The sequence below is a fragment of the Tyto alba genome, unplaced genomic scaffold (genome assembly GCF_018691265.1).
Source record: "Tyto alba isolate M040663 unplaced genomic scaffold, T.alba_DEE_v4.0 Super-Scaffold_5, whole genome shotgun sequence".
NCBI lineage: Eukaryota > Metazoa > Chordata > Aves > Strigiformes > Tytonidae > Tyto > Tyto alba.
In genome coordinates, this window is record NW_024881326.1 from 2,604,953 (window position 1) to 2,632,553 (window position 27,601).

Sequence of the window (27,601 nt, forward strand, 5' to 3'; positions counted from 1 at the left end):
ACAGCAGGCAGCAACACTCCTGCCGCTGCTTCACCCTCCTTCAAGCCCACCCCGCGGGGCCGGGGTGCAGCCGTGGAGGGTGGCACAGCCCTGGGTTCCATTAGCACATTTTTAGGCTTTTTTTTTTTTGTTGTTGTTGTTGTTGATTCTCCTCCCCTGCCTTGCCCTTTTCTTTGCAGAGCCCTAAAAAAATTACCTGATGCGAGAGCTGTCCCCTGCCTTCAGCAAATCCCTCGAGAGCTGGAGTGGGGTGAAACGTGGTGGGGGGGAAACCCTCAGGAATGGCTGCCAGGGCGCAGCCCTGTGCCCGTGGCGGGTTGCTTCGCTGGGACTCGTCTTGGGCATGCCTGGCAGCCGTGCCGTGCCGTGCCACCCGCTGCCCTCCGCGTGAGGAGCAGCTCAGGGTGCTCTGAGCACCCTCCTCGGTGAGAAGATGGTGGTGACGTGCCCCATCGCCCCTTTGCGCCTTTGCTTTGCACGCCCCTGGGGAGCTCCAGCCTGGAGATATCCCATACTTACATCCCTGCGTCCCGCAGGGCACGGACAGGAGAACATCGCACCACACCGCCGTCATATAAGCAGCCGGTGCTGTGTCCCTGTGCAGGCACCTCAGCGCGAGATGGAGACAGTATTTTGGGGTCGGCGCTGCTACCAGCGTGGCTTTGGGAGCCCCTGGTTTGCAAAACCCTATAGTGGAGGGGGCGAACTCACCAGACCCTGTTTCTCCCCGCTTTTTTTTTTTCTTTTTTTTGGCTCTGGGGTTGGATTTAGCAGCTAAGTGATGGTTTTTGGCTTGCTCGCCTTGATGCAGAGCAGAGAGCAGGGCCGGCAGCCGCCCCTCTTGCTGCCGGAGCGGTGCGGGCGCTCGCTGCATGGGCTGACTTGTTGGGGTTCGCCCCGGGCAAACGCCAGGGCCCTCCTCGGGGAGGAGGAACAACCCTCCCGCAGCGCCTGCAGTGAAGGAACCTGTTTTGAGCACCCACCCATCACCCCATCCCCGGGGACCGGCTGGGACGGGGACCCCAAGGGCATGCAGCTCCCCCCCAGCCCTGCCCAGCGGCATCCCCAAAAGCCCCTTTCTTGGCCATCTCGCATCGGGCACCAAAACAAAGCTTTTATTTCAAGCTCTTGGCCTTAATCTGTCTGCCCGCAGATCCTGTACGTAAAAGGGGAGATGAAATCCTTCTCTCGGGGGGGGGGGGGGATGTTGCGCGAGCAAGTGTGTTGGTGCTTGCCAAGGAGTCAGGCGTTTCGGCCGGAGGGTTTGTACAAACCCTGCACGAAGCAGCGGGAGCTCGCTTAATAAAGCTGGAGCCCGCCCAGGTGGAACTCAAATCTCATGGCAGCTCCTTAAGTGAAGATCGTGCCTCCTGTGCACCCTCTGAATCGGGTCCGGTGGCAAAAAAAATCATCTGTGATTAAAGATTGACGGTAATTACATAATGGGTATGCACCAGATGATGCCCAGACAAGCTCCCTCCTGGGATTTCCCAACTTTTGGAGTGTTTAACTTTGCAATCATCCTAAAGTGTTTCTACCATGGGGGGTAATTATTGATATTACGGCAGCACCCAGCGCGATTGCACAAGGCTCAGCAGCGGCACCGTGGCCGCTGGAGCCGGGCTTGTGGGCGAGCTTGCCGCCTCCGGTAGCCAAGGCAGCTCTGGGGAACCGTCAGGCACTAGAGATGGATCTCCCCCCTTCCACACCCGGCATCGCAATGGCAGGAAAGAATAAAAAAAACGTAAGAGAGAAAAGCTGCTGTTTTGGGTCTGTCGGCGAGCAGGGCAGCTGGGGATGTGCGCTTGCTCAGTGGCCAGCTGGTGGTGAAGAGGCAACATCAAGATGTTCTTGATGGCGGGCCAGCTGTTAATCCATGTGTTTTAGCAAAAACCCGTTTATTTCTTAAGGTTTGTGTAAGCAATGGAAGCGGGGAGCACTGAGGGTGGGGGGAGCTTGTCTGGGATTAAATTTGCCTGAAAGCCAAGCACGCCAAGCTCGCGAGCCTGGGGAGAGCTTAATTAAAGTCAAAGGAGAAGCGTTTCCAAGAAAATAATATGGGGTATTTAAACGGGATATTTTTGTTCTGGGCCCAGAATGTCTCCTTTCCCTCTTCGGTGTCAGCTTTAATAAAACAAAATGAGATCTCCAAGAAAAACAAATTGGAGCTCTTAAAAGGCTCTGCGGAGATAAAAATCAGTAACAATGTTGCTGGTAACACCTTGGGTTATTAAAACGGAAAGAATGCTAACGATGCGATTTGCATCGGCCTTTCTTGTGGCTGCGCCCCAGTGGGAGCCCGCTCGCTCTGGGAGGGGGGTTCGGGCACAGCCCGGCCCCGGCACCCCTCACCGTGGCCTCTGGGCTGGGCTGGGGGTGCAGGGAGTGGGCGGCTTCGCTGGCCAGGCGGATTGGGGCGTATTTGGGAAACGGTCATGCGGTGGGGATTTTGGAGGGCTTTATTTTTCTTTCCTAAGGCTGATGAATACCGCTCTGGCTAAAGCTCCCGGGGTCGAATACTAAAAGGTTTGAAAAAAATGACAAGAATCAGTGTTCAGGAGACACCAAACTTAAAAAAAAAAAAACCCAACAGATTAAATCAGGGCTGAATTTATTGAAAGGATGCCACAGCCCATCAGAGCTCTTTCAGAGGCAATGAATGAGTGGATGGAAATGCCAAGCTGGACTTATGATGGCCTGAGAGCTGCTGGGTGCGGCTTTGCTCGGCACACCGAGATGCCAGGCTGGGGAACTGGGATCTCCTCCTCTAAAACCAGTGGCCCAGTGTGGCTGAGCGAGCCAAATCCTGTCCTTTGGGCTGCTCTCAAAGCACCCCGGCCACTGGCAGGCTCTCCCGGCTGCGTGGCCGTGGGTTGCTCCCCGGGATGCTGAAGCAGGGATGCGGGGAGGGCTGGGGAGCAGCCGATGACGTCGTTTTGCACTTTTGTCCCTCGACCATCTGCTTCTACCTTCCAGAAAAAGTGGATATAAAAGCTACCCCTGTTTTTCCATGTGCTTCCATCCTGGCCGGAGCTGACCATCTCCCGGTCAGAAGCTGGTGAAGGCCACCAGTGTCTTCCCCGGGTCTGCAGGGGTAGAAGTGGGGTGCGGGCAGGCACGAGGGCGATGCTGCTGGCCCAGGTTGGGGGGCAAGGAAGCTCAGCCCTGCTGTGGGGTCCTGTCTGTCTGTCCGTCTGTCTGCCAAGGAGGATGCTTTTGGACAGGGTGGCTTTAAAATACCCGGCGTGATGCCGTCTACCCGGTAAACCCAACCCTTCCCCTCCTGCCAGTGGGATGGGGGTGCAGAGGCCAAAGGCCAGCTCCTGCCTTGCTACCATGCCCGGCTCCATCAGATAAGGCAATTATAGCTTTATCACTTAATTACAGAGTATAATAATAACAATGTTATTGAGCTAGGATGTTGCCAAGGGGTGAATATTGGCGGTGATGGGTTTTTTGTTGTTGTTTTTTTTTTTTTTCTTTCTTTTTTCAAAATAAACTCCGCGGGGCCTCAGCGCTGCGGGAGGTGTGAGGTCTTTGCGGGGCTCCTCCTGTCCATACCCCCCCACGTCCCCTGCCTGCAGGGAACTTCAGCATCAAATAAAAGCCGTGCCAACCTCCCCGATGCCAGGGAAGCTCACCCGCAGTCGGTGAGAAACCAGCCTGGGAGGGGAGAAGGGGGAGGACCGACAGGGATGTTGTCAACCACTTTCTGGATGGCTTTTCCCTTGCACCTTGGGAATGCGGTTTCTGTCCCATGCAGGTTTTTCCTGTCCTGCTTGGCAGGCTGCAGGGTGCATGCTCGCCGCTGCACGTGGGCATCGGGCTTGATGCTGGGTAACCAGATGCCCTCGGGAGGGAGAGCCGGGTGTGCATCCTAAAGCCCTTGCACGAGGCTTTTCCACTCTCAAAAGGCTCGACTGATGCCCCTCCGCCGAGATGGGCAAAGGAAGATTTCATATTTGGTAACTCTTCCCCAGCCTGCTGGGGCTGGTGTGGGAGAGGTGAGCGGGGCCTTAGCCCCGATAACCAGAGCTCTGCTTGTCTCCCACCCGTGGGGTCCTAGTTTTTCACTGTCCCCATGGAACCTGGTGGCTGTCGGGGTGGTTGTGCACTCCTGGCATCGGGATTTGGGGTATTTTCTTGCCCAGACTGGCTTGACTGGGGATTTTCTGCCTTGAAAATGGGGATTTTTGAGACCCGTATTGGAGCAGGGTGGGTTTTCACCAGGAACTGCTGTCCACCCATGGTAGGGTGATAAAAACTCAGGATATCTACAGACAAGGGATGGTATCGCGGGATTTTGGCTGGGAGAGCCTGGCCCTTGGGATCTGCATTTTAGAAGAGGACTATTATTAAGGGAGATTCATATAAAATCAAATGTGTTGCCCAAAGCTAAGAAATCATGGCAGATTTTTTTTTTTTTTTCCTTTCTTAAAGCTGTTAAACTCTGCCCTGCTTCAGTTCATCAACCAAAGCATGAACCAAACAGCCCTGGAGTGGAAGTACTTCAGGTCCTGATTTGACCCCTGTGGCTGGCTGTTAACCCTCACTGGCCTATCCTAAACTACACCCAGAGATAAGATTAGCCCCAATCTGGATTTCAGAACTTGTTTCCCTCCCTTGGGACAACATCCTCCTGACCCCAGGTAGCCCAGCCACGCCATCTGCAGCCTCCCCTCCCTGTGATTTGTGCCCCACTGGCTTCATAAAACAAAACACGCCACAGAAAAAAAAAAGCAGAAAGCAGTTTTTTTACAGCAGGGTGGTGGAGAGTTTTTCTACTCAATGAAGGTGGTTGCTTAGATTTTTATTGCGGGATGAAGAGAGGGGGAGTTAAAAAAAAAAAGCAAAACCGAAAACAAACAAACCCAAAATGCTGTTGGGAAGATGATGCCAGGCAGAGCAGCATGAAAAGCAACCTCTTGGAGGGTTTTAATGTTTCTTCTGCTTCCGAAGCAGGAATTAGCTATTGCAAAATGTCAGGTATTGCCAAGTGATGTTGGCTCCCTGGCCACGCACTGACACTTTTTGCAGCTGGTAGCCCTTTCTTTTATCGCGCAGTTATGCCAGGGCAAAGCTCAGGCTTCACCTGTGCGTTTGAATTTGGGAAGATGATGAAGAGCTGAAAAAGCAGGATGCCGGGGCCGGTGTGCAAAGCAGCAGGTTGTTGGCTGGTTTCCCCATTAGTCAGGGCTGGTGACGAGTTGATCTCCTTTTCCATTTTTTTATGAATGAATCAGTTTTGGCTCAGCCCAATGGTCAGACTGGTTAAGCAAGAAGCAGCTGGTATTAGTCTCATTAGCAATCGAGACAGAAGTGAGCCTCTCCCTGGCTCTGAAAATGGCACGTGAACCCCAGCCGGCCCGCAGCCACCATCTCGATGCCCGGCGGGACTGGCAGCAGCACAGGATCTCCCCGAGCCCCAGCTTTGGGGGGGTGTTTGGTTTCTCCATCACCCCATTCCCTTACACCTCCGTGCACCTCCTGGCTCCTCGACACCCGTCGTGGCCAGGTTAAGCCAAGCGACGGATGCCAACGGCGATCTGCAGCCCATGTTTTCTGCTGTCTTATTGCATTTTCGTGGGAAAATCTGAAGCTCAGGCGCTTGAAAATAAGCCCGGGGACTGCAGCGTGTGTTACCAACAGCAATCCCACACCCGGCACCTGTGGAAACAGGGTCATTTCGGTTCCCTACTCCAAAATGCAGTATTTCCATGAGGAGGAAGAGGAGGCTCCCTGGCCGTGGAGGTAGGATGTGTGTATGGCTTTTAAACCTGGATCACAGGAGGACCAAAACTTACCCAGTAACTGATAGAAACCTTCATTAACCTGCCCTGTTATTTATTCCGATTTGAAAGCCCTTGATGCAGCAAAAAGCGAAGGCATTTCTCCGAGGAAGTGCATTAATGTTTTACTGGACTTCGAAGCACTTTGCTGCCGAGGCACTTTAAAATAGTCTGGGCTGTCCCCAGTTCCCCCCAGTCTCGTTAAACATTGTGCAGCTCCGGGGAAGCCACGGCGTGGCTCTGCCCGCAGCCGGTGTGTGGGCTACAGTCTTCCAGGGCTTGCTTTTTTAATATATATGTATATGTGTGTGTATACATATATGTATGTGTACACACAGGTATATACATATGCACATATAAGTATACGTGTGTGTGTATATGTATTATGGATCCCCATTCAAGGTGCATTGGAAGGAGCTGGTGTGTTCAGGGCTGGATTCCTGCGATGCTAATGGGAAACACGGGGCTGGGTACCATCCCCATCCCGCTCAGGAAACCCCGATGCCTCGGTGGTGGCTTTTCTCCACCCACCCGGAGCATCAAAGGACAGGGCTGGCCCTTCCCTGCACGGCTGCCAGAGCCACCCAGCGTCTGAAAAACTTTCAAATGAGAGCAGGTCAGCCAAAAGTAACAGCCCCTTGGCAAAGGGGTATAACCTGTTTCTCGTTGGGGAAAAAAAATAAGTAAAATATTGCTGTTCTTCACTTTCCTTTAGCTATCGGATTTGCTTAATTACAGCGTGGTCTATTTTTCTGAGACATCCAGTTGTTCTCAAATGTGTGCTTTAATGTAAGGAAACTCTGAGAGATTGAAAGCACATGGATATTTTACCCCTCTCAGCCTCTGGGTGTTTGGTTTAATGATGGCACACAAGTCTTGTGTCATTTGGGTTTTTTTTTCCCCATCGGTAGGCTTCAGGAGCACTATCCAAAGGCATTAGTGTCTCCGTGCTGGAGACCCAGGGGAAACTCTCCGGCACCAGAGGAGGAAATAATTTCCCAGTGGCCATCAGGAGAAGAGCCCAGATCTTCCACCACGGAGCCGTTTTGCCGCACGGACACAGCCGGGGCAGCCCAGGATGCTGCCCTGGCCGTGTGCCCAGGAGAGGGCTCTACTCATCCTGCTCACAAACAGCTTTTCTTCATTTATTTTGATTTTTAAAGATATTTTCTCGACGGAGGAGACTCCCCAGCGGATCCCCCCACTGCGGTCAGTCATCACCTTGCACCGTCCTTTGTGCCGTTGGGAGGGTTTGGGCCGGGGCTGATCACTGGCCTGGGGAGCTGCTGGGGTGGTGGGAGAGCGCGGGTGGAAGAGGCCATTTCAGGGAGGTGTTCCCTACTTTGTGAACGAAGCTCAGGGGCAAAACAACTTAAAAACCAACTGGTGCAGCCTGGAGAGGGGCCTCCCTTTAGAAAGCGCCTGCAGCAACCGCTGCTGCCGCCTAGATTTTCCCTTTCATATTTCTAGCCCCGTATATAGTCTGGCATTGGGCGGACTTTGTCTTCGGGGAAACTGGGGCCTTGTTGGGTGTAAGCAAATAAGTAACATAACTGAAATATTTTGATAATATTTGGGCGGGCGGCTCTGCTTGGGTGCTGTGGGGGAGGCATCGCTGCCACCCCAGTGCTCTCCGTCTCGGGGTGCTTGCCCCAGGGGGGCTCAGGCTGAGGTTGACACAGTATTTTTTCCCCCCAGAGCTTGGAGGGCTCCGTGGGGTGGTTATGGGCTGGGGGTGGGGTGTCAGGGAGGAGCAGAACCAGCAGCACCAGTGCTGGATGTGGCTGCCACTGGGAGAAACGTGGGGGATGCTTTATTCTGACCTCGATCATCCTTGGGGATTTGGGAGATTTGGCTCTTCCCACGCCATCCCTGGTCCCCAGGAGGGATGTAGGAAGGTGTCTCCACTGAGCACCACACACTGGGAAAGGGTTGAGCCAACTGGGAGATGTGGAGGAGAGGAGGGGGAACGATGTGCGGTGCTGAAGCCTAGGCTGGGCTTGTTCCTGCTAGAGGAGGGAAGGTACATCATTGCCTTCAGCTCCCTAAAAAGTTGGAAAAAAAAAAAGGTGATACGCTGTTCTCTCTGGCTGGTGAGGGACAGGTTGCGAAGCGATGCTTTGAAATTTTGCAGCAAGGAAGGTGTTGGTTGGGAGAAATAGTTGAAGTGCAAGAAGACCAGCCAGCCCTTGTCGAGGGGAAGGCTGGAGATGCCCATCACCACAGGGTTTGGACAAAAGGCTGGACTGAAGCCTGCCAGGGCTGGGAGGAGTCCATAGATGTCCTGCAAAGTCACCTCTTTGTCTGAAAAATGTTGGTTTAAGTGTTTGGGCCGGGTGGAGGAGCTGTGGCTGGGGCTGCTGGGTTTGGTCTCAAGCAGGCTGTGACTCTCCCCTTAATGGTCAGGGTTGGCAAAGGGCTGGAAGTGTTTTTCTTTCTGAGTATCCCTTAATTAACTGGAAGGGAAGGCTGTCAAGTACCTGACTAGGAGGGAAAAAAGACCTTCACAAGCCTGTGACCAGCCCAACATTTCGTCTCCATTTATATTCCCAGGCTTCTTTGTTTTCTCTTTGAAAAAAGGGTGTTTTTCCCTCCATTTAACTGCTATTTATTTGCTGGTAAGTGGAAGGAATTCAGCTGGGATCAGCCTGACTCCTGCCAGCAACTGGAGTTGAAAAGTTTCCGTGGGGGAGATGTAAGAGCCTAGCAGGGGGGTTGTTTTCCACCCGCCGCTGGTCCTTGCTCTGCGGGTCCCTGCGTCACGACCAGCCAGGTTGGGTGGGTTTAATTCTCCTTTTTTCACTGGGATGTTGACGAGTGCCTGTGGGAGTTGCAGTGGGAGGAGCACGGACCCAGGCTGGACGATTTCTTCTCGCCGTTAATGGGAAACAGAAGATGGCTTGGGAGAAATTTGGCAAGGAGGGAAACTTTTCTGTCTCTTCCAGCTTGGAAAAAAGCATCCTTTCTCACCCCAGCCTCCCCGCAGAAGGCGGACGGTTCCTAAACACAGCCCAGGCGAGGTTTGCCAGAGGGGGGGAGAGGAGACAGAAAGCGCCCGGTGATTTCACAAGGGATGGAGCAGTCTTGGGCCACCAGCTGTGCTTCGGGAGGGGAACCCAACCTGCCTCCCATCAGGGGCTGGAAGCTTTCCCATCTTCTCCCTGAGGCATGAAGGGGTTGGGATGCCCCAGGTGCTTTCCCCCCAGAGTAGCATTGGGGATTTTGGGGGTCTTGGGTATAACGTCGCCGTGTAGCTGGAGATGCGATGCCAGCTGTGGTGGTGGGGTTGTGCTGGGCACAGACGTCTGTAGGGATGCCCAGGGATGCTGTGGCTGCCCGGGAGATGAACCTCTGACCTTGGCATTGCCCCCTCAGCCCAGCCTGTGACCTTCGGTGCTGCTTCGCCATCCGCTCTGACACACACTGGCTGGGAGCCACGGCTTCTGTGTCCCGGCCAGCGTATCACAAAGCCAGCCAAGCTGCTCCGAGCCGGGGAAATGCCACGACAGCCCCGTTGCATGGGACGGCTGGAAGGGTGCTGGGGTGCAGGAAAGCGTGGGGCGGGGGGGGGGGGGTGAGGTGCTCCCCAGAGTCGCCCTCCTGCCCTTTTGGGGTTTCAGGTGTCCCCCCCCAAAAGTGACAGCTCTCATCCAGGTCCCAGGCTGGGAAGCGATGGCTGGCACTGGCCAGACATATGCCCCAGTGCTGCTGGCACTGGCCAGTACCAGGCTGGGACAGGCTGGCAGGCTGCCCCTCATGCTGCCTCTCTCCTCGCAGGCGCCCACCCCCTCACATCCTCCCTGCCCTGTTTGCAAATGTGATGTTTTAGCCTGGGACGGGTGAACACCTCTTGCAGAGCGATCTCTTGGTGCTGGTGGTCTCCAATGGGAGGTGAAGCAGTGGGGCAAATTCCTGAAGCTCCACCACCCTTGTCCCCCAGCTCCACTGTCCTCCCAGTTGTCCGTGTGCTGCAGGAACAGGTTACCAGTATGAGACTGCCAGTTACAAAAAGCCGTCACTGTGGGGATTTGGAGGAGATAACACATTTTTTGGGCTGGGGGGAAGAGGAGGGGTGTCACCACTGCTCTGTTTGGGATGGGAGGATGGCCACGGCAGGGTATGAGTGCTGAGCTGTTCCCAAGCTTGTACAAGTGGCTGGGGGATGTTAATCATAGTCAGAGCACAGTGAAGTTTGATCAGGTCATGGCTTTTCCAAAGGCTTAAAATTTCGGACATGCAGGAGCTGGCGTGCAGGGCCACAGCTGACCCACAGTGCCCCGCTGGAGTTAATCATTGCCATCAGCTCCGGCACCTGCCTGGCTTCAGAAATGGGAACCGTTTCCCCAAAAACACAGGGTGAGGAGCCAGCACATGGGGCTTGGAGGAAACCGCAACCTGCCAGGGTGCATTGGGTTGGGGAGAGCTGGGGCCCCTAACCCTGACCATAAGCCTGACCCAAACGCAAACCCTAATCCTGGCCCTAACCCTGAGCCTGACCCTGACCCAGACCCTTTGCTCTCCTTTTCACTTTTTAAGGTAAGATACTGTGTTTATTGCCCTGTTGGAAGCAATGTGGAGTGGGACAACCTGGAGCAGCCTCTGGCAGCCCCCCGCTCTCTCTGCTTACCCTGATGGGTCCCATGCTGCCCTCTGTGCTTGGGGCTGGGCAGGGGGGCAAGGACCTGGTCTGCTTCGGTCACCCAGTCCCGGCTGGGAAGTCCCTGGGGGCTGCTGGTCCAGCCCCAAGCTGCTACGCTAGGAGATGTGGCCACTGCATGCCCAGAGTGTGTAAATCCCAAATCGCTCCAAACTAAGCCCAGGAATCATGAAACTTGGGGTCTGGCCTCCCTCTGCTTGCCTCGCTGGGGGTAGGTTCTCCAAAATGGGGCCGGGAACTGTAGGTGGTTTCCTCACCGTGTTTTCCCCACCCTCCCGCTGCAGAGCTGCCAAATAAGCATGGGGGCTTCTGCCCTTCGGGTGAGTGCGCTGCATTGCAGGGTGGGGGGGACATCTGAGGGGCATCACAGCTGGGGAGAAAAATTATATATATAAAAAAAAAAAGAAAGATGGAAAAAATCAGGAAGAAGACCTCCTGGGTTTGGCATGGTGTGTTTGGGTGAGTGTCGGGAGCTGGGGGGCAGCCAGACCCTGGGCTGGTGCCTGCGGTGCTGCGCTCGCTGCTGGTGTTCCTGACACTGGAAGGGGGTTTTTTATATATATATAAAAAATACTTTCTTCTCCCCGTGGGTGTGTTTTGAAAAGGGGCTTGGGAACAATGAGGATTAACAAGCAGATAGAGAATTAAATGCAGGGTTTGCGTCTTCAAATGTGTGCACATTTCAGAGCGTGTGTTTGTGCCAAGATAAACTCCGTCAGGAATAAACATCGCTTTACATGAAAGGCTAATTACAGATTGGCGCTCCGCGGGTGGGAGGAGGGAATTTTCACCAATTAAAATGGAACTTTTCTGTTTTTCATAAAATTGCTGGATTAAAACGCAGCCAGGGGCTGGTGAGGTGTTTGACAGCGCAGTTGAAGGAGGGGATGCTCGCCCCGGGGACGTGCTTTTTTTTTTTTTTCCCCAATACTAAAGAGGCTCTGAGGATTCATTTGACAGAAACTGCATGAAGGCCCTGGTTTTACGCAAGAGCAGTTGAACCCCAAGATATGCCCTCCAGTCACGCAACCCTGGCCTCTCATCCGGGGAGATGGGCAAACTTGGTCCAATCCAACATCACTTGGAGTCACCCAACATCAGGAGAGGTTGGAGTGACAAGATCCCCAGGCTCCTCGAGGGTGTAGGTCACGGAAAGACGTCATGGTGGATGGGAGACCACATTGAGATGAAGCTGTTGCGACCACAGCTCCTATTGTTGGGTAATTAGCGCGTGGTAGGTGAATCATCTCTCAAAAATCATAAGCCAGAAGGTGACGCAGAGAAGAAAAACCTTCCTGTCCTGCTGAGGGGAGTTCTGGGGAGAAAAAAAAAAACAGCCTGGGCACATGGTGGGTTTCAGCTGCAGAGCACATGCTGCCTGTTGCTTTTGGATGGATTTCACAAGAATTTGCATTTCTGGACCAGCCTTGGAGCCTCCGAGGCTGAGTGGGAGCTGGGCTGTGGACGAGGAGGACGTGATGCAGCTCAGACACGAGCTCGAACGCCATTCCGGTCTAACTGGGGTCAAATTCTATGGTTTTGGAATGAAATGATGCAAAATGTAGCTGGGGCTGAGTTTCTCTGAGACATTCAGCACACGAACCTCAGGCAAACACTCCGCGCCTGCTGCTTGCCAAGTGAAACCACAGATTTGTCTCCATCTCTCCTTAACATGGCCACAGGGCAGCTAATATTGGGACTTTTCTCTCACATAAGCTGATATCTGTCACTCAGTGGTTACAGGAGGTGGCCTGGGCATCATCTCTTCAAAGTCCCCTGTGTCCTTGACAGCGAGGGAAGGCAGAGAAGCCCAATCAGGAGAGATGTGCTGGGATTTTTAAAGCAAAGTACATTCCTAACCTGCTCTGCTCTGGTGCTCTGTGCTCCTGAACCAGTGAAAAATTGTTTTTTTAAAGATCTCCTGTGGCAAAGACTGGATGGAGACTTGCTGGGTCTGGTCTCTGAGAAGCCGTTGCATTACCCATGGTCATGGGACCATGCCATGATGATGGTAGCTGCCACTTCTCCTACGACATTCACATTTTCCCTTAGTCTGTCCTAATACTGCCACAAATGGGACACTGAAAGGATCTTTAGTCAGATCTGGCTTTGAATAATTCCTCCGAGTAATTCCATTTATTCCAATTTTCAGGCTGTTGTGGAATTGTTTTCGAAAGAAGGGAGGGGGGAGAAATCAGCCGAGCCTGATAAAGGAGGACTTTGTTCTGAAGCTTTAGGGTATGGTACCAAGCAGGGCTTGCTATACAATTAATGAGTTTATCTGGCTTTCAGCTGCACGTGATGCAGGGTGGCTGCCACCACACTGCCCCCCCACCACCTCCTGTCCAGAGGAGCCCGGCTGCTCCTCAGCTTCGCTTTGCTGCTCTTCAGCTTAGTTTCCCTTCCTGCTGTGCACGCGGTGGCCTCCTCAGATGTGACTTTCCGTCTGCCTTTATTTAAGCCTTGACCAACCGTCCTCAGGATGGGCTCAGTCCGTGGGGGGTTGTTGAGCACATGGGGCCAAGCCGTCGGGAGCGTTTCAGGCTTTGAGCGAGCGAGAGGATGACGCAAATTGAATTTTAAGGGCACAAGATAAAACAGCTGCTTCGTTTTCACTGCAGATGTGCTGCGGGCGGCACGCATTAGCTCCACCGAGGAGGGCTACAGCCATCTGCTTCCCCATAGTGTCTGCGTGGGCAGGGCCACCAGGTTGCTTGGGCTCCCAGGCCACCCAACAAGGGAGCCAGGTAGGGCTGGGAAAAGGGCTTTGAAGACGTGTGATGTCCCCAGAAAACGCGAGTCGAGGAATTGCTTATTTCTTGGAGGAGCGATGCAGAGAGGGAGATGGAGACGAATTACCTTTGGCTGCCCCATCTCTCCTCCGAGAAATGCCCGGGGAAGGTGACTCTCTGTGGCATGTCCCCGTCCCCTCCGGCGGCCGCCCTGTCCCGGCCGCGCGGTGCGAACGGGAGAAGCCGCGGGAAGCGAGGGAAGACACTTCCTCCAGCGGCGGATCTGAGGTCACCTCCTGGCCCTTGATCCCTCCAGCCCGGGGTATTTGGGTCAGCGGGGAAGCACAGCTGAGAGCGATGTCCCTTCCTTCTCTCTCCCTGGAGATTAATTTTTAAAGGAACAAATAGGCTCGGCCGTAAGTACTACGCAGTATGATTTTTTAATTATGTTTTTTGGAACAATGAGCTAAATACCGGGGGGGGGTGGGGGGGTGGGGTGTTGGATCTGCGTCTCGGAGCAGTGATGTTTTCCCCTGTTGTTTCTCCCCTTCCTGTGCCCACCTTGCTTTGCTCCGCCACGACCAGAAACCTTTTTCTGCTCAGGAAAATGGTGGCAAGTAAGGAACTTTTCATCCTTTTGGGATGGCCTTGCTGGAAAGAAAGCTGTTCGGGTGTCTGGTGCATGGGACCTGCCTGGACCGACGCTGGGGGCCCTGCCCACCTCTTCCTGCCATGAACACATGGACGTGGTGCTCACAGCCCTCCCCGGCCCCTCAGCACTGCCAGCCCCGTTGCAGGTCCTGACCCCGCCACGTGCCAATCCTCTGCCACAGGGTCCCCAGAAGCATTGTCACCCATGGGCAGGAGGAGGACCTGGTGGGCAAATGGGTCATCTCCCCAGTTTTTATTCCATTTTGATCCCAGAGTGAGTGGTGCCGAGGACGACGTCTTGGCTTGGCCATGTTACCCACATCTACGCCGCTACATCGCAGTTCCCCTTGGAGATCCTCAACCACTGTATTCCCCTGTCCATGTTGAAGGCCACGTTGCTTTGGCCCTGCCACGGCCCAACAGTTCAGCCGTCTTTGTTAAGTCAAGGTGAGACGGAGCAATGTGTGGAGCTTCAGCTGGAGCTTTACCCTGTGCGTTCCCGCCGTGCCAGGGCTGCAGGTGGGATGCTCTCCTCGGTCAATCTCTTTGCTCCAGCAAAGGGGCACCAGCCCCATGCCAGGCTCTTCCCGCACTCCAGAGCATCCCCAGGGCCATCAGGAAGGTCCCGTCAGCTGTGGAGGAGGCCTGGGCTGAGGTGGCAGCTCAGGCTGCTGCTGGCCCCCAGCCCGCTGCTGGACCGAGCAGCGAGGAGTGGGCTGCGTGCACCCGGGGCGGGGGGGGGGTCACGGCTCCCCAGCTGCTGATTTATTGCCTTCAGGAGGGGCTGCGGGTGGGAGCTGGGTGTCATGGACATGGCTGGTCTCGGCATAACTCGCAGCGCCAGGCAGGGTCAGCAGAGAGGTGAACCACCTCTAATAATGCCAGCACCCAAGTCAGAAGTCGTCTTCATTTCCCCTAGCAAAAGGGGAGTGCTGTAAATGCCTTTTTTTTAAACTAAAAAAGTGGTTTCTGATGCGTTTAGGATTTCTGTAAAGGCATCCCTTGGAGAGAGGGTTTCTTGGACATCGCCAGCCGGGTCCCCCCATGGCACCCAGCCAGGCAGCTCCAAAACCAGCCCCTTCAGCTGGTGCTCCCGGGAGGTGGTTGGACTCACGGCACCTTGAGATTTGATCAAGTCTTAACCTGACTCCTGTCCAAGTTCTGCACAGCTCTTGAGCTCCTTCCAGCCCTTTCCTCAGCTGGATTTGCTCCATCGTTTCTTTTAGGATCTGCTTGATCATACCGCGCTGCTGATAAGGCTTCGTGCCTCTTGTGGGGGCTTGTCTTTGTGTGTTTCAATATCTCACCCAGGTTATCAGCCACAGAGGGTTGTGAGGTGTGGCTGGGCTAGGAATTAACCATCTCATCCAAACCCCGTGGAAATCAGAAGCAAAGATTTGCCTTTTTTTTTTTTTTTTCCTGTGGGCTTTAAATCAAGTTGTAACTTCTCCAGCATAGGAGGAGCTGCCGAAGGGAAGCCCTGACTCAGGCTGGTTAAGCCCTGTCTGGTTTCCACTGGAGGAATGGCTGCCTCTGCCCTTCATGTCCAAGAAAGTCCAAGAGAAACTTCAATACTGTGTTACTGAGATTGCCAAAAATAAACCCTTCATCCAGGGGCTCTGGCTCCACGTCCACAGGGGCAGGTTTGGGGCTACACTTCACCTGAACCCCGTTTTTTTATTCAACCCATGGTTTTCTGCCATGGCTTTCCTCCAGCCTTGCCCTGACCCAGGTGAACGGAGATCACCGCCGTCACGCTGGGGCTAAAACGGGGGCAAATTGTGCAACCTGGGACTGTTTTGGTGTGAATCACACCGGGACCGGAGCCGGAGCCGAGGCGGCTTTCTCCTGCCCCCAGATTTTGCCAAGGTTTCCTTCCAGCGCTGGAGCTCGCCCAGCCCTCCCGGCTTCCCGGGGCTTCGCTGGGAAGCGCTGGGAAGACAAAACCCCGCTCTGGAAGTGAGGCTATTGTTCTTACTAATTTTAACTTGATGTTCTTCCCCAAGCCTATTTTTATTCATTGCTTGTGGTAAGCCCTTTCTCTAAGGTAGAGCAATTTGCCACGGGACTCTTTTTTTGTGTTTACCAATTTTAATTGAGCGATATCTCCTTTTTACAAACCCAAAGCTGGAGGAGCTTTTAAGCGCCCGTTGCTGAGCCTCTCACCCCAGGTTTGCTTTGATCTCCGCAGGTGAGTGTGCATTTTTGGGGCCAGAGATTGATACTGCTTATTTGCATGTAAATCTCCGGGTTATTAAGATCAGAATCTGGCCCTTTAAATTTAATACTTTGCTTTATGCTTTTATTTCCGCGTTTCTTAAAGCAATTTCCAAAAATAACAAACTTCAAACATGACGGGGCCATCTAACGTTTTACTGCCTTGGCTGGAGTAGAAGGAACATTTCTGGAAGTATATTATCCAATTTAACGAGCCTTTCCAATCTTGGCTTTGCTCCCACCCCTCACCCCCTCTTGGAGTTGTTTTGGACGGCTCTTTGGAGCCGTGCCACCTAATCCTATTAGAAGGACTTTCATTACACTGTGCCTTGTGTTTATAACCAAGAAAATCAGCCGGAGAGGGGGGTCCTCTCCCTTGCCCTCACCCTTTTGCATTTCGCCTGGTGTTGAGACGAGAGCCCGGTGAGTCCCACGAGGTTCCTGCACAGCCCTTGCTTTTCTTTTTATTGCTCTGCTCTGCATTTATTAAGGAAGACTTCAGAGTAAATTGGGTCCTTGCAAACTTATAATTAATTTGGAAGGGTCAGTTATTCCCAGGCTAGCGAGGGCTTCTTTGTGTGGTCCTTTTTGAAAGGCAGAGATTGGAGAGGCCATTATATAGCCGGGATTTGCTTTTAATAGGGACCTGGCTATTTTCTGAAAATCTCACAGCTCTTGAAGGATGTTGTTATTGTACAGGGCTGTGCTAAAAGGGTTTGCAGAGCACTCGGTTTGGGTGCAAAAAAATCAATCCCAAAGAAGGAATAAAAAAAGTAAGGAGCACAACATGTCCTAGGGTCTGTGCGGGCCAGGTCGCGCTCGGTAGCCCAAAGCCAGCACCTGAAGCTCGGAGATGCTCTGGAAGGTCCCCCTGCTTGGGTGCAGGGTAGGGCTGGGGGCCCCTTGTCCGTGCGTTTGTCCTGCTGCCCTGTCTCCTCAGAGCTCATAGACTGAGATTTTATTTTCCTTACCACGTTGCTTTTCTTGAAAGCCTCCCCTTCCTCCCCAAAATAGTCACAGAAACCATTAAAGAGAGAAGTTGGAGGGTAGGAAGAAAACAACAGGCTGCAATAGTCTGCGAATAATAAGTTTCTGAAAAATGCCAGCCAGCTTGCCAGTGGTTTTCTCCAGAGGTGGGTTGGAAGGAGACATGAGATCGTGGTCCCACCTGGGCATCACCAGGGATGTAATCTAACCTGGCACAACCCGTGTGTCTCCCATCAGCTCAGCTGCAATGAGAAATCCCCACTGACCGGGGGGCGAGGGAGAGGCGAGGCAGTCCTGTCTCTGCGGAGCAGTGATGGGTGAGCATGGTACCTGGAAATGCAGAGCTGTAATTCAAGATATAAAACTCTTCATAGCCAACGCCAGGGAGCAGAGGGCTCCGAGGAGGGGGGCTTTTGGCTGTGGAGACGTCCTCTGTGGAAGCAGCGTCAGTGGAGGAGGTGTTAATACACAGCAAGGGCTGTTAGAAAAAAAGCGTTGAAAGCTCAGCACCTTCCCTAGGACGTGTATGAACCCAGGGAGGGGTGGGAATAAAAGGAAAACCTGGCCGTGCCTCCCTCGCACGGGCGAACAGCGAGCCGCTGCCGATTGCACCCTGGCCGTGATGGTGGTGGGCAGCGCAGACGGTCACTGTGTTATTTATGAGCTGCACTGTTAATTAAAAGTGTGACGGGGCTGCTTCTCTGCCAAGACCACCTTCAAAGCTGGAGCCGGTCCCTGGTTGGTCCCCTCCTGGCCCTGGTTTGATGTCCCACCCTGACCATTGCCTTTCTTCTCTCTCTCCCTAGCATGGGTCGGCTCCTTGGCCATGGGCATGATTTTTTTCTGCTCTCCCATCGTCAGCATCTTCACCGACCGGATCGGCTGCAGGACCACTGCAGCCTCGGGAGCTGCCATCGCCTTCATCGGACTCCTCTCCAGCTCCTTCACCAAGTAAGGCTGCAGAAGGGCAGGCCAGCTCCTCGGCGAGCTCCTCTTCCTCACTGTTCCCTGCAACCCTTCTGCCTACACATTGCTGCTGCCTTTTGGGGCAAAGCAGGTGGTTTCCATTCAGACGAGAGGTCTCCTGGCATCTTGACAGCCCCTGCGCAGCCCACATGCGCACAGCCTGCTTCTCTCCAAATTGAACCAAGTTGCTCTTTTGTCCTTATATAACAAGAGAGAGAATTTTACCTGGGCGAGGGGCTTTATTTTATGGGATTTCATCCCTCAGGTCCTTCATTTGATCTTTAAAACAGGCAGCGAGGAGTTGGTGTGCCTCTTGCAGGGAGCTCCAAAAAAATGCCGGTGGACAAAACCGACCTGCTTTGCAACCAGTTTCACATTTGGTACTGAAAGTAAATTAATGCTTAAAATAATATTCGATGGGTTACACCTGGGGAGAAGGAGTATCCACGCAGGGCAGAGGGAGGGGGATGCAGATGGTGTTTGGAGCAGTTGGTGCTGTTCCCACACCGGCTCGGGTGCTCGCAGCAGCACGGGGCAATTGCTGCTCCTCGTTTTCCGCAGCTGAACCCACGCCATGAGTTTCTGCTGGCAGGTGCTCGCCGATATGCATCTGGATGGCAGGTGTACCTGATTCCATGTGAGAGTCTTTTCAACCCAAAGCATTTGTGGAAGCAAAAAGAGGTCACCTCTGGGGTCCTTTACGTGGCACTTGTTCCATGGAATCTCAAAGGCACCGTGGAAACACCCTCCAAAGCATCATTTGCCTGAGCTTGTCTTGAATAAAAACATTGCTTTGGGTTGGGTTTCACTTAAAATCAATATTGTTTTAATTAAAATGCTTCAAGAAGTGGGGTTTTTAGAAGCAAATACACACTAGTTTCCCGGAGGGCGACTTGCCTGTGCTGTGCTCCTCCCTGCCCACCCTGCCCACGCGGGGCAGTGGGACACCAGCTCCTTTTTACTCTGGTCAGCGAGACCCTCGTGCTCACCCCAACCCTGGTTCCCTGCGGATATGCACTGTGTGATGGGTCCCTGAGTCCCCAGCTGCGGGACACCCCCCCACCCCCCCCCATTTCACTGAGAGTGGGGGGAGGCAGTTTCTGAGCCTCCCAGCAAAGCCCTGGGGCTGATCGCAGGCAGGGAACTTGGGATGCTAAAACCATCTCAGGCAGCAGCATGGGCAATGGCGTGGAAGGAACCACCCTCTGTGACTTCCTCCGCAGATGCCACCCCTTTGTATTTCAAAGGATAATAGTAATCGGGAAAAGTGCAGCTGGTCCTGAGGGAAAGTATGCCCAGGCTCCGGGCAGTGCAGATCACAGGCGCTTCCCATGTAATCCTGCTTTCCTTCTAATCAACGAAGCTTGGACTTTTATTCCCCTCCCTCACGTTGTAAAACATTCGTGCAAAGAAAAAGAGCTCTTGGGATCACATTGCTGCCAGCAGCTTGTTGTGTGGGGCATAAAAAAAAAAAAAATCAAAACAGTACAGGCAGAGAAGAGTATTATTTCCAGAAGAGCTACAGAACTGAAATCCCCATTTCCTGCCTTTTTGCTCTCAGTTCACATTCCTTTGGCTGCCTTTTAAGGGAGAAAGGAGCCCCTTTGCAGCTGGACCGAGGTGAGGGAAGCTGCCTTCGGCACAGCCGAGCTGGAGGAAGAGCTGCGAGGCTGCAGGATTTGGCAGCACTCCATCTGGATGGTGAAGGCTGGTCCAGAAATTCAGAGCTAGCAGCTCCTGCTCACTCAGAACAATGGAGATGGAGGTTTTGGGTTGTTTTTTTGTTTGGTTTTTTTTTTCTTTCGGTCTGCCTTGCCAGGTCTCTGCATCTGGAGCTGGAGATGACCCACCCAGCGCCAGCTGGGCTGCATGCACCGGTGGGAAGGGAGCTGCTGTTTGTAAGCTGCTGCTGTAAAGGGACATGCAGCCTGGGTTTGGTGAGCTCAGGCAGGGCTGGATCAAGGCTAATCAACCCTTTATCTCCCGGTTTCTCTGAAATGGGTTTACTTTGTCCAAACAGAGGAGCAGCGGTTCCCGGCACCGCACTGAGCTGATCCAAAAACCTGCTCAGCCACTGAGCCTGCACGGCAGGACCCCAGCACCCAGCTCACACTCAGGGCCTCCTACTCTCCAAATACTGGGAGTTCTGTACAAAGAACACTAAATAAACAAAATAGGCTGAAACGCAGAGCTCTGGGGAAGGCTGAGGTTTTCAGGCAGGGGTCAAGGCAAGGCTTGCACCAGGGTGCCTCCTGCGCTCGTAATCAGCTCGAGCCACCGCAGATCTTATGTGCCCTCAAGAAATCCCAGTTGTGTTAAGACGTCACCTTCCCTCCGGTTTTAAGGGGGACGTTTTAGCGCGGGGAATAGGAGATGATGGCCAGTTCAGCAGGGCTGTCTGCATATGCCGTCCAGTGCCCTCCCAGCCCTCCTCTTCACCGTTAAGTGTTCCGTACTGGGGTTTGAGTCGCTTTTCATCTGTCTCTCCTTCCCCTCCGCAATTTCTGCCCACTTTCTCCCACAGAGAGAAATCCCCCAAACCCCTGCCAGCAGGGCCGTTCCTGTTGTGAGCTTTAAGTGAGAGGCAGCCGTTGGAAGGAGACCTCCTTGTCCCAGGAGATGTTGTTATCCATGGGAGACCTCGTTATCCGAGGAAGACGATGCCGCTCTTCCCACTGGAGAGCAGCGGGTTGATTCCCAGCAAGCAGGGTGGGAAATCCTAAGGGCTAAGAAGCATGGCTGAAAGGAGCCCCTGCTCACACAGGGATGTCTTAACATCAACGAGGAGCGGATGGGAACTGTGGCATTTGTCTCCACTTATCCAACACGGCAGCGTAGCTGCAGTACCAAAGCTGGTGTGACCCAGCAGGGATGGCCAGGGCTGGTGCGTGGGAGGTCGGAGACAGCCTGCATAGCCCAGCTGCTTGCCTGGCTCCTGCAGAGAGGATTTCTGATGTGGCTTTGTTCTGGAGTAGCTGGAAATTGTCTTTCATGACAGTCATTTGTCTTTGAGCCTTTGGGTACAGCGAGCATGTTCTGCTTTCTGCTTGGCAAGCTAAAGAGAGGAGCATGTAATGGAAGAAATTATGTGCTTGTCAATGTTTTCTCAACTTCAAACTACTTTGTTAGGTCTGGGCTGCTGTCTTCTCGCCTGCTTCATGAGCAGCACTCAGTATTTCACAAGTGGTTCTGAGCATTGGAGCAGAGACCCGCTTGGTGTGGCAGCGCTTGCCCGGTGAGCTGCCCAGATGTTTCCATCGCACTCTCCTCCCATGCAGTATTTCATGTCAGGCTTTTGCAGCTGAATGTATTGCACGGGGATGAAGGAAAAAAACCTTCATCTGGAGAGAAACACAATGGGTTATTTGCACCACCTAAATTTAGGCTAATTTCTCAGCTCCTTCTGTTGGGAAAACAGGGCTTGACAACTGGGAAAAGGCTCCTTCCAAGAGTTCTCAGGACTTTTTACCTGTTCTGTGGAGCAGCCACTTGGCTCCCTCCTCCAGTGCAGCCACCAGTGTAAGGTACAAATGAAATCTATTAACTGTCTAATTGAAACTCCCAAAGGAACTTAAAGAAGAAAAACTTAATTAACCAGCCTGGAGCCTGGGCAGAAACACAATGTTTCCTTCCTAAGTCCCTAAGAACCAGCAGGGTTGGTGCCTTCTGCTTTCAAACACTGGGTGCAGAATGTTTTCAATTAGTCCTTTCAGTGGAAAAAAAAAATGGATTTCTAGCTAAAAATAACCTGCCCTGCCTACCTTAGAAAATCTTGCTCGCTGTAATTTAAAAACCATTCAAGTTAGGTCAGCTTCCCAAGGAGGGCAGGTTGGTTGCTGCCTTCTCTTTGCAGAAAGCAGTCCCCAGCTAGACCGTTTTCCCAAAGATTTAACATGCCAGCTGTGAAATGAGGATAATCCTTGCTTTGGCTAGAGAATAAGCTCCTCGAGGTCAGACTGTCTGTGAAGCACCTGTTGTATGTGAGACCTGGGTCTCAACTCCAGGTTTTGCAGGAGAAGGCGTCCTTACCGCTGTGTAACGTAACAAACTTGATGGTTTTGTTAGTTGTGTTTTTTTTTTTTTTTTCTTTTCCCCCACTAGGTCTCTGGAAGTTCGTTATTTCACGTATGGAATCCTCTTTGGCTGCGGCAGCTCTTTTGCCTTCCAACCCTCGCTGGTTATCCTTGGTCACTACTTCAAGCGCCGCCTTGGCTTGGCCAACGGCATCGTGGCCGGTGGCAGCTGCCTCATTTCCGTGCCGCTCCCCTTCTTCCTGAAGATGGTTGGGAAGGCCATTGGGCTGGCTCATACTTTCCAAGTACTCAGTGCCTTAATGCTCATCCAGATATTCTTGTCCCTGACCTATCGGCCCATCTTGCCACCATCTTGTGACTCTCAGCACGATGGGCAGGACAAGCTGGGCAGCCGGAGCATGCGGCAGCAGTGCTGGTCCCAGACGCGCAAGTATTTCAACTTGAGGGTGTTCCGGAGAAAGACCTATCGGATCTGGGCCTTTGGGATCGCTACTGCTGTCCTGGGATATCTTGTACCTTACATGAACCTGGTAAGAGCCTTGGCTGGGACTGGAAGGGGAGGGAGGTCCCTTTGCCCGGAGCGAAAAGTCTTCTCCATGCAAGCGAGGAGGAGGTGGGCAGTAGGGACAGAGCCACCAGAAGCCTCAAAGCGAAGAAACTGCTGCAGGCGCATCCTGTAAATAGGAATAGTGATGGGGGGAGACAGCTTTTTAATGCTCCTGTGTGTCCTCTGCGCCAGGGTGGGCAGAGCAGTCGCTTCTCATGGCTCCCAAGGACAAGCATGGGTAGCAGGATGGGGGTGTTGGGTTTGGGGTGGGCAGAGGTTGTGGGTGGAGGTCAGTGTGGTGTGGACATGAGGGTCACACAACCACCCCAAAGCCACGAGCCCTCTGCGGGAAGACTTGTCCCTTCTCAGGATATGAGCGGGATTCACTTACTGAGAATTCATGTCCTTGTGTCCTTCCCTCCATCCTAGGTAAAATACGTGGAGAAGCGCTTTCAAGAAACCAAAAAGGACTGGATTCTCCTGGTTTGCCTCGGAGCTATGTCAGGGCTGGGGCGTTTGGTTTCGGGTCGTATCGGTGACTGCATTCCTGGGCTGAAGAAGATTTACCTGCAGGTATGTTGTGTCTGACCCTCCACGTAGCTGCTGGCTCACCACTGTAGGTCAGGGGCTAGTATTTCTACATCAGTATTGACACAGCTTAGTAACTGCTCACAACAGATCACAAATCCTTTACCGACCATTCCCTAACACCCTTGTCTGCTGTTAGGGAAGAGAATTTATTATAGAAAGGTGTACAGAGAAGTGACACACTTGACCTGAGGTCTCGGTGTCCATTCAGCAATCAAACTCTGTGGTGCCAACTCTTCCCAAACTGCTGGACATCCTCTCACCTTCTTGTGGTTTTTGAATAACACACTGCTGAAATCTGGCAGCTAATCCAGCAAATAATCCTTCCTAAAGCTTCTTAAAAGGTTATTCTTAAAGGCCTCTCCAAGACGAGAGCAGAGGCTGGATGGCATTGCTGGGTCCAGAAGAGGGGTCAGTGTTGTTGACTTGTTCAGTATCATCTTCCTGACACTTCCTGCTGCCCATCCCCACCCATCCTGCACCCCAATGACATGCCCACTTTTGTTTCCCCAGGTTGCATCCTTCATGCTGCTGGGCATCCTGTGCATGATGATCCCCCAGTGCCAAGGGTTCGAGGGCGTCATTGTCATCTGCCTCTTCCTTGGCCTTTGCGATGGCTTCTTCACCACCATCATGGCCCCCATTGCTTTCGAGCTGGTGGGGCCCATGCAGGCGTCCCAGGCCATAGGGTACCTCATGGGGCTGATGGCTGTGCCCATGACCGCGGGTACGCCGATAGCAGGTTGGTAGCACCACGGTGCCGGACCTGGACCCAGATGTTGGGAGTGAGCAGATGCTTGTAGCAGCTTTTACGTGTGGTAATACTTTGGCGTGAGACCAGACGTGCAGTTTGGAATTTTCTGGCCCATTGTGTCACAGGGGGGTTGAAGTATGGGGTGTAGCATCACTCCATGATACATCCCGTAGCATCTCAGGGCCTTTCTCTGGGCTGATAAGTGACCAGCGGGGAACAGTGAGAGCAACTCCAGATCACATCAATTGATTTCTGTTTGGAGCTCAGCTAGAAATTGACAGATATTAGTTTTCCAGACATCCTTTTAGATATCTGGGGACTGATTGCTAATTGGTAAATTCAGCCTCTGGATTGTTCAATCAAGGTTAGAGATGGAGATACGTGAGTTTCTGTCTTCCCAAGACCCGGGTATGTGTTTAAGCATAGGAATAACCACAACATCCTTAACAGCTATCACTTTGCCAAAGCTGGCCCTTGAACGGCAAAATGTCTGCATCAGCAATTGCTAAGCTAAAGCTGTATAAGCACCTCTGATCTTTCTGCTTCTGGCAACAAAATTCAGTTTAACGCCCTCGTGAAGGAACATGATGGGTTGCAGATGTCTCGCTGTTGGGGTGCTGCTGCAGGACCCCCTGCATCGGGCTTGCGAGGCACAGGGCTGGGTGAAGGGGCTCATGTCATGGATGTAAACCTCAGGCAAGTGTCTACGCAAGAGAAAACTCAGAGGGATTTTCCAGTGCTGATGAATGGCAACACGTTATTCGCCAAGGATGCCTGGCTGTGTCAGAACTTGCTGAACTAACAAGTGCAGAACTTCATTGGTTTTTAAGGGATCGGTTATTGTTTGTGACTTGCAACATGTATTTTTTAGCTGACATCCCCTTGTAGATGAAATATTTGTAAGCAAAGCAGGGCTTCCAGACGGAGGCAATCTGCAGAGGAACAGTCCCTGCCCACTTTTCCTATTACCTCCTAGCTGGCAAGACGCTAGGAAGAGCCACCCGAAATGTTTAGTTGTTTAACACTGTCTCAGCTTGCATTTGGGATTGTTTGGGATGTGGGTGATTGCGTCCAGCTCTGATTAAGTAGGAGGGATGGCTGAGGCTTTCCTTCTTGGCTTCCTTGCTATACAAGGTTGGCCGCGTACATCCTTTAATCCAGGGCATAAAAGCTCCAAGGAATGCAATGGGGAAAAAAAAAAAAAAAAAAGACTGTTTTAAAAACCCAAATCTCCCCAAAGCTGGTGGTTGAAGCAAGCTGCAGCTCTCTCTCGAGGGAGGAGATGAGTCGGTCATTAAACTGACGTGGCTACAACAGCCTTTGTTCTTCTCTTTCAGGATACCTCAATGATTATTTTGGGAATTACGACGCAGCCTTTTATTTTGCCGGAGTCCCCCCCATCATCGGCGGCTTGGTGCTCTCCGTCGTCCCGCTGGTCCATCAGAGGATGCTGAAGAAGCAACGTCTGGATTCAGGCAAAGACAAGATGCTGGTGTCGGAGGCGGTGGTGAACGGGGAGCTGCTGCCGGGCTGTCCTGCCTCCGAAGCACACATGTAAACCCTCCGCTCCCCGACACTCCCTGTCGCCACCAGCAGCCCCTCCAGAGCCCAAGCACAGGCCCTTTTCTAGACGGACCGTAATTCTCACTGATCGCCGATGCACTATGTTTGTTAAGGAAAGAACATAAAAAGTTCTTCTAGTTAAAGGCTTTTAACTAGCAGAAACGCTCTTTTTTTGGGACAGTTTTGATTTCAAAGCCGCCTTTTTGGTTTGGTTTTCTCTCTTTTTTTTTTTTTTTTTTTTTTTTTTTTTTCCCCCCCTCTAACCATTTTTCTAAGGAGAACTCTCACCAGGATTCAAACTTGATTGATCTCCCGCCCCGCTCCCTGGTTTTCTATACGTCACAACAGAGGTTTACAGCTAATAAATGCCTTTTTAAAGCAGGCCACAGATGGAGCTTGTTGAACCTTGCAGCGGTCCATCCTTCTCCTCTGGTGTCACTTGGGTGTCACGTCCGAGACAGCCCCCTTCCCGTCCGACACCAGAGGCTGTTTTGGAGCCAGCAGATCTGAAGGAGGAAATGCTGCTTTAGTCCAATGCACAAACCAAATAAATGGTCGGCGAGTCCCGCTTTAATCTTCTTCTCTCCTCCTTTTCCGCTGCTCTCCCACACACCCAGGGAGCTGCAGCTGGGACGATGGGGAGCTCGGCCAGCTCCAGTCCTGCCGCCCTCCTCGAACGGAGCCTCACGCAGCACCCCCTTCCTGCAAAATATGCCTTAAAAACGCGTGGACAAGACCAGCACGTCCCCTCGGCCACTTTCTGCCTCCGTTTTCTCGCCCGGCGCCCAATGATTGGGCTTTTTGACGTGCAAAAGAGAGGGGCAGCTCCCAGCGCAGCCCATGGCGGGCGAACCGTGGGCAAGCCGCCGAGACGGGCACTTTGGAGGCGTCAAGGCACGCAGGGTTGGGACAGAGCCCCGCGTGCCATGGGTTCGCTCCGTGCCGGGAGGAGCATCCCTGCGCCCAGGGATGTGGGGATGCAGCCGGCTCGGGGCGCAGGGTGCCACCGCTCTTTTTTTTTTGGTGTGTGGGGGGGGCTAGTTGTGTATTATGCAGCAATAACCACAAGTCAGTGTTGGCAGGGGAAGCTCGGTGTTTCCAAAAGGTTTAAAAGCTCTGGCGGCGTTTAACTCGTAGCCCGTGCGTTGCCGTGCAGGGGCAGTGCTGTCCCCAGAGGGGAGAGGGGGCGAGAGCTCAAGAAAATAGCACAGCCCATGGGTACCCACCACACAGAGCGCAGGCAGAGCTCAGCCTCATGTAGAAATTCATCATCTCCAGGCATTGCTAACGAGCGTGGCACAGAGCAAGAGAAGTCCTCCTGCCCCAGTGGGTCCCCATGTGACCGAGGTGCTGACTGGGACCGGGGTACATTTTCCTGGGAATAATAAGCAAGAAACAAAGCTCGTACTTCTCCTGGCTGCAAAACCATCCTTCATTGGATTTTTCCTTTTATTCACCTGCCATTAAAGAATGAGAAGCCTAACGAGGGACATGGTGCCATGGGAATCATCCCTCAGTCCCTGGGTGAGTGTGGGGGTTTGTAACACCAAGACAAGGCTTTGCTGTGGAAACTTGGTTTCAGTGGAGGACCCTCCTGCGGGCAGCGGTGGGACCTTTGTATATAGGCTCAGGATCCTGCATGCCCCTCTGGCCCTGTTTTTAATCCACGTAGGCTAATGCATTATATGGTCTTGTGGTCTTGTGGCCCTTCTGTCCCCGTAACGAGCTGGAAAATTAACTGGCGTGTTGTGACGTGTCTGTTTATGACTATAAAACGAGATGTCCGTTTGTCCCTTCCTTCGCTACGCTTTTCTGTGACTGTTATGACCCTTCCCTGCCCATATTGCATCGTCTGCTATGGCTCCGCTGACCCATCGCTTGGGTTAGGAAGCGGCAGGAGGCAGCAGGAGCCGAGCCACGGTGCCCTTGCTCCCGTGCCAGTGGGATCTACCAGGCTTAGCCTAGGGCAGGGCATTAAAGTGATGCTTTTCAAGTGGGACCGTTGGCAGTGGGGCATCTTCAAACCGTCTGACAGCTGAAGGAAAGAAATCCGTTGCATCGTAACTCCTTTGGTGACTTTCGGGGCATTTATTCACATCAGAGCTAGATGAAGTTC

The 27,601-nt window shown here is 53.0% G+C and overlaps 1 protein-coding gene across 1 annotated transcript in view; it reads left to right on the forward strand.

Moving 5' to 3' along the window:
- The window catches only part of SLC16A2 (solute carrier family 16 member 2), a 34,749-nt gene extending 7,459 nt beyond the window's left edge, over window positions 1-27,290 (forward strand). Inside the window, exons 2-6 of the mRNA XM_032983394.2 lie at window positions 17,840-17,984; window positions 22,101-22,563; window positions 23,010-23,153; window positions 23,682-23,910; window positions 25,260-27,290. Coding sequence (XP_032839285.2) covers window positions 17,840-17,984; window positions 22,101-22,563; window positions 23,010-23,153; window positions 23,682-23,910; window positions 25,260-25,480 — 1,202 coding nt within the window. The 3' untranslated portion in view covers window positions 25,481-27,290. The remainder of the gene's footprint in view (window positions 1-17,839; window positions 17,985-22,100; window positions 22,564-23,009; window positions 23,154-23,681; window positions 23,911-25,259) is intronic.
- The last annotated feature ends 311 nt before the right edge of the window (window positions 27,291-27,601 follow it).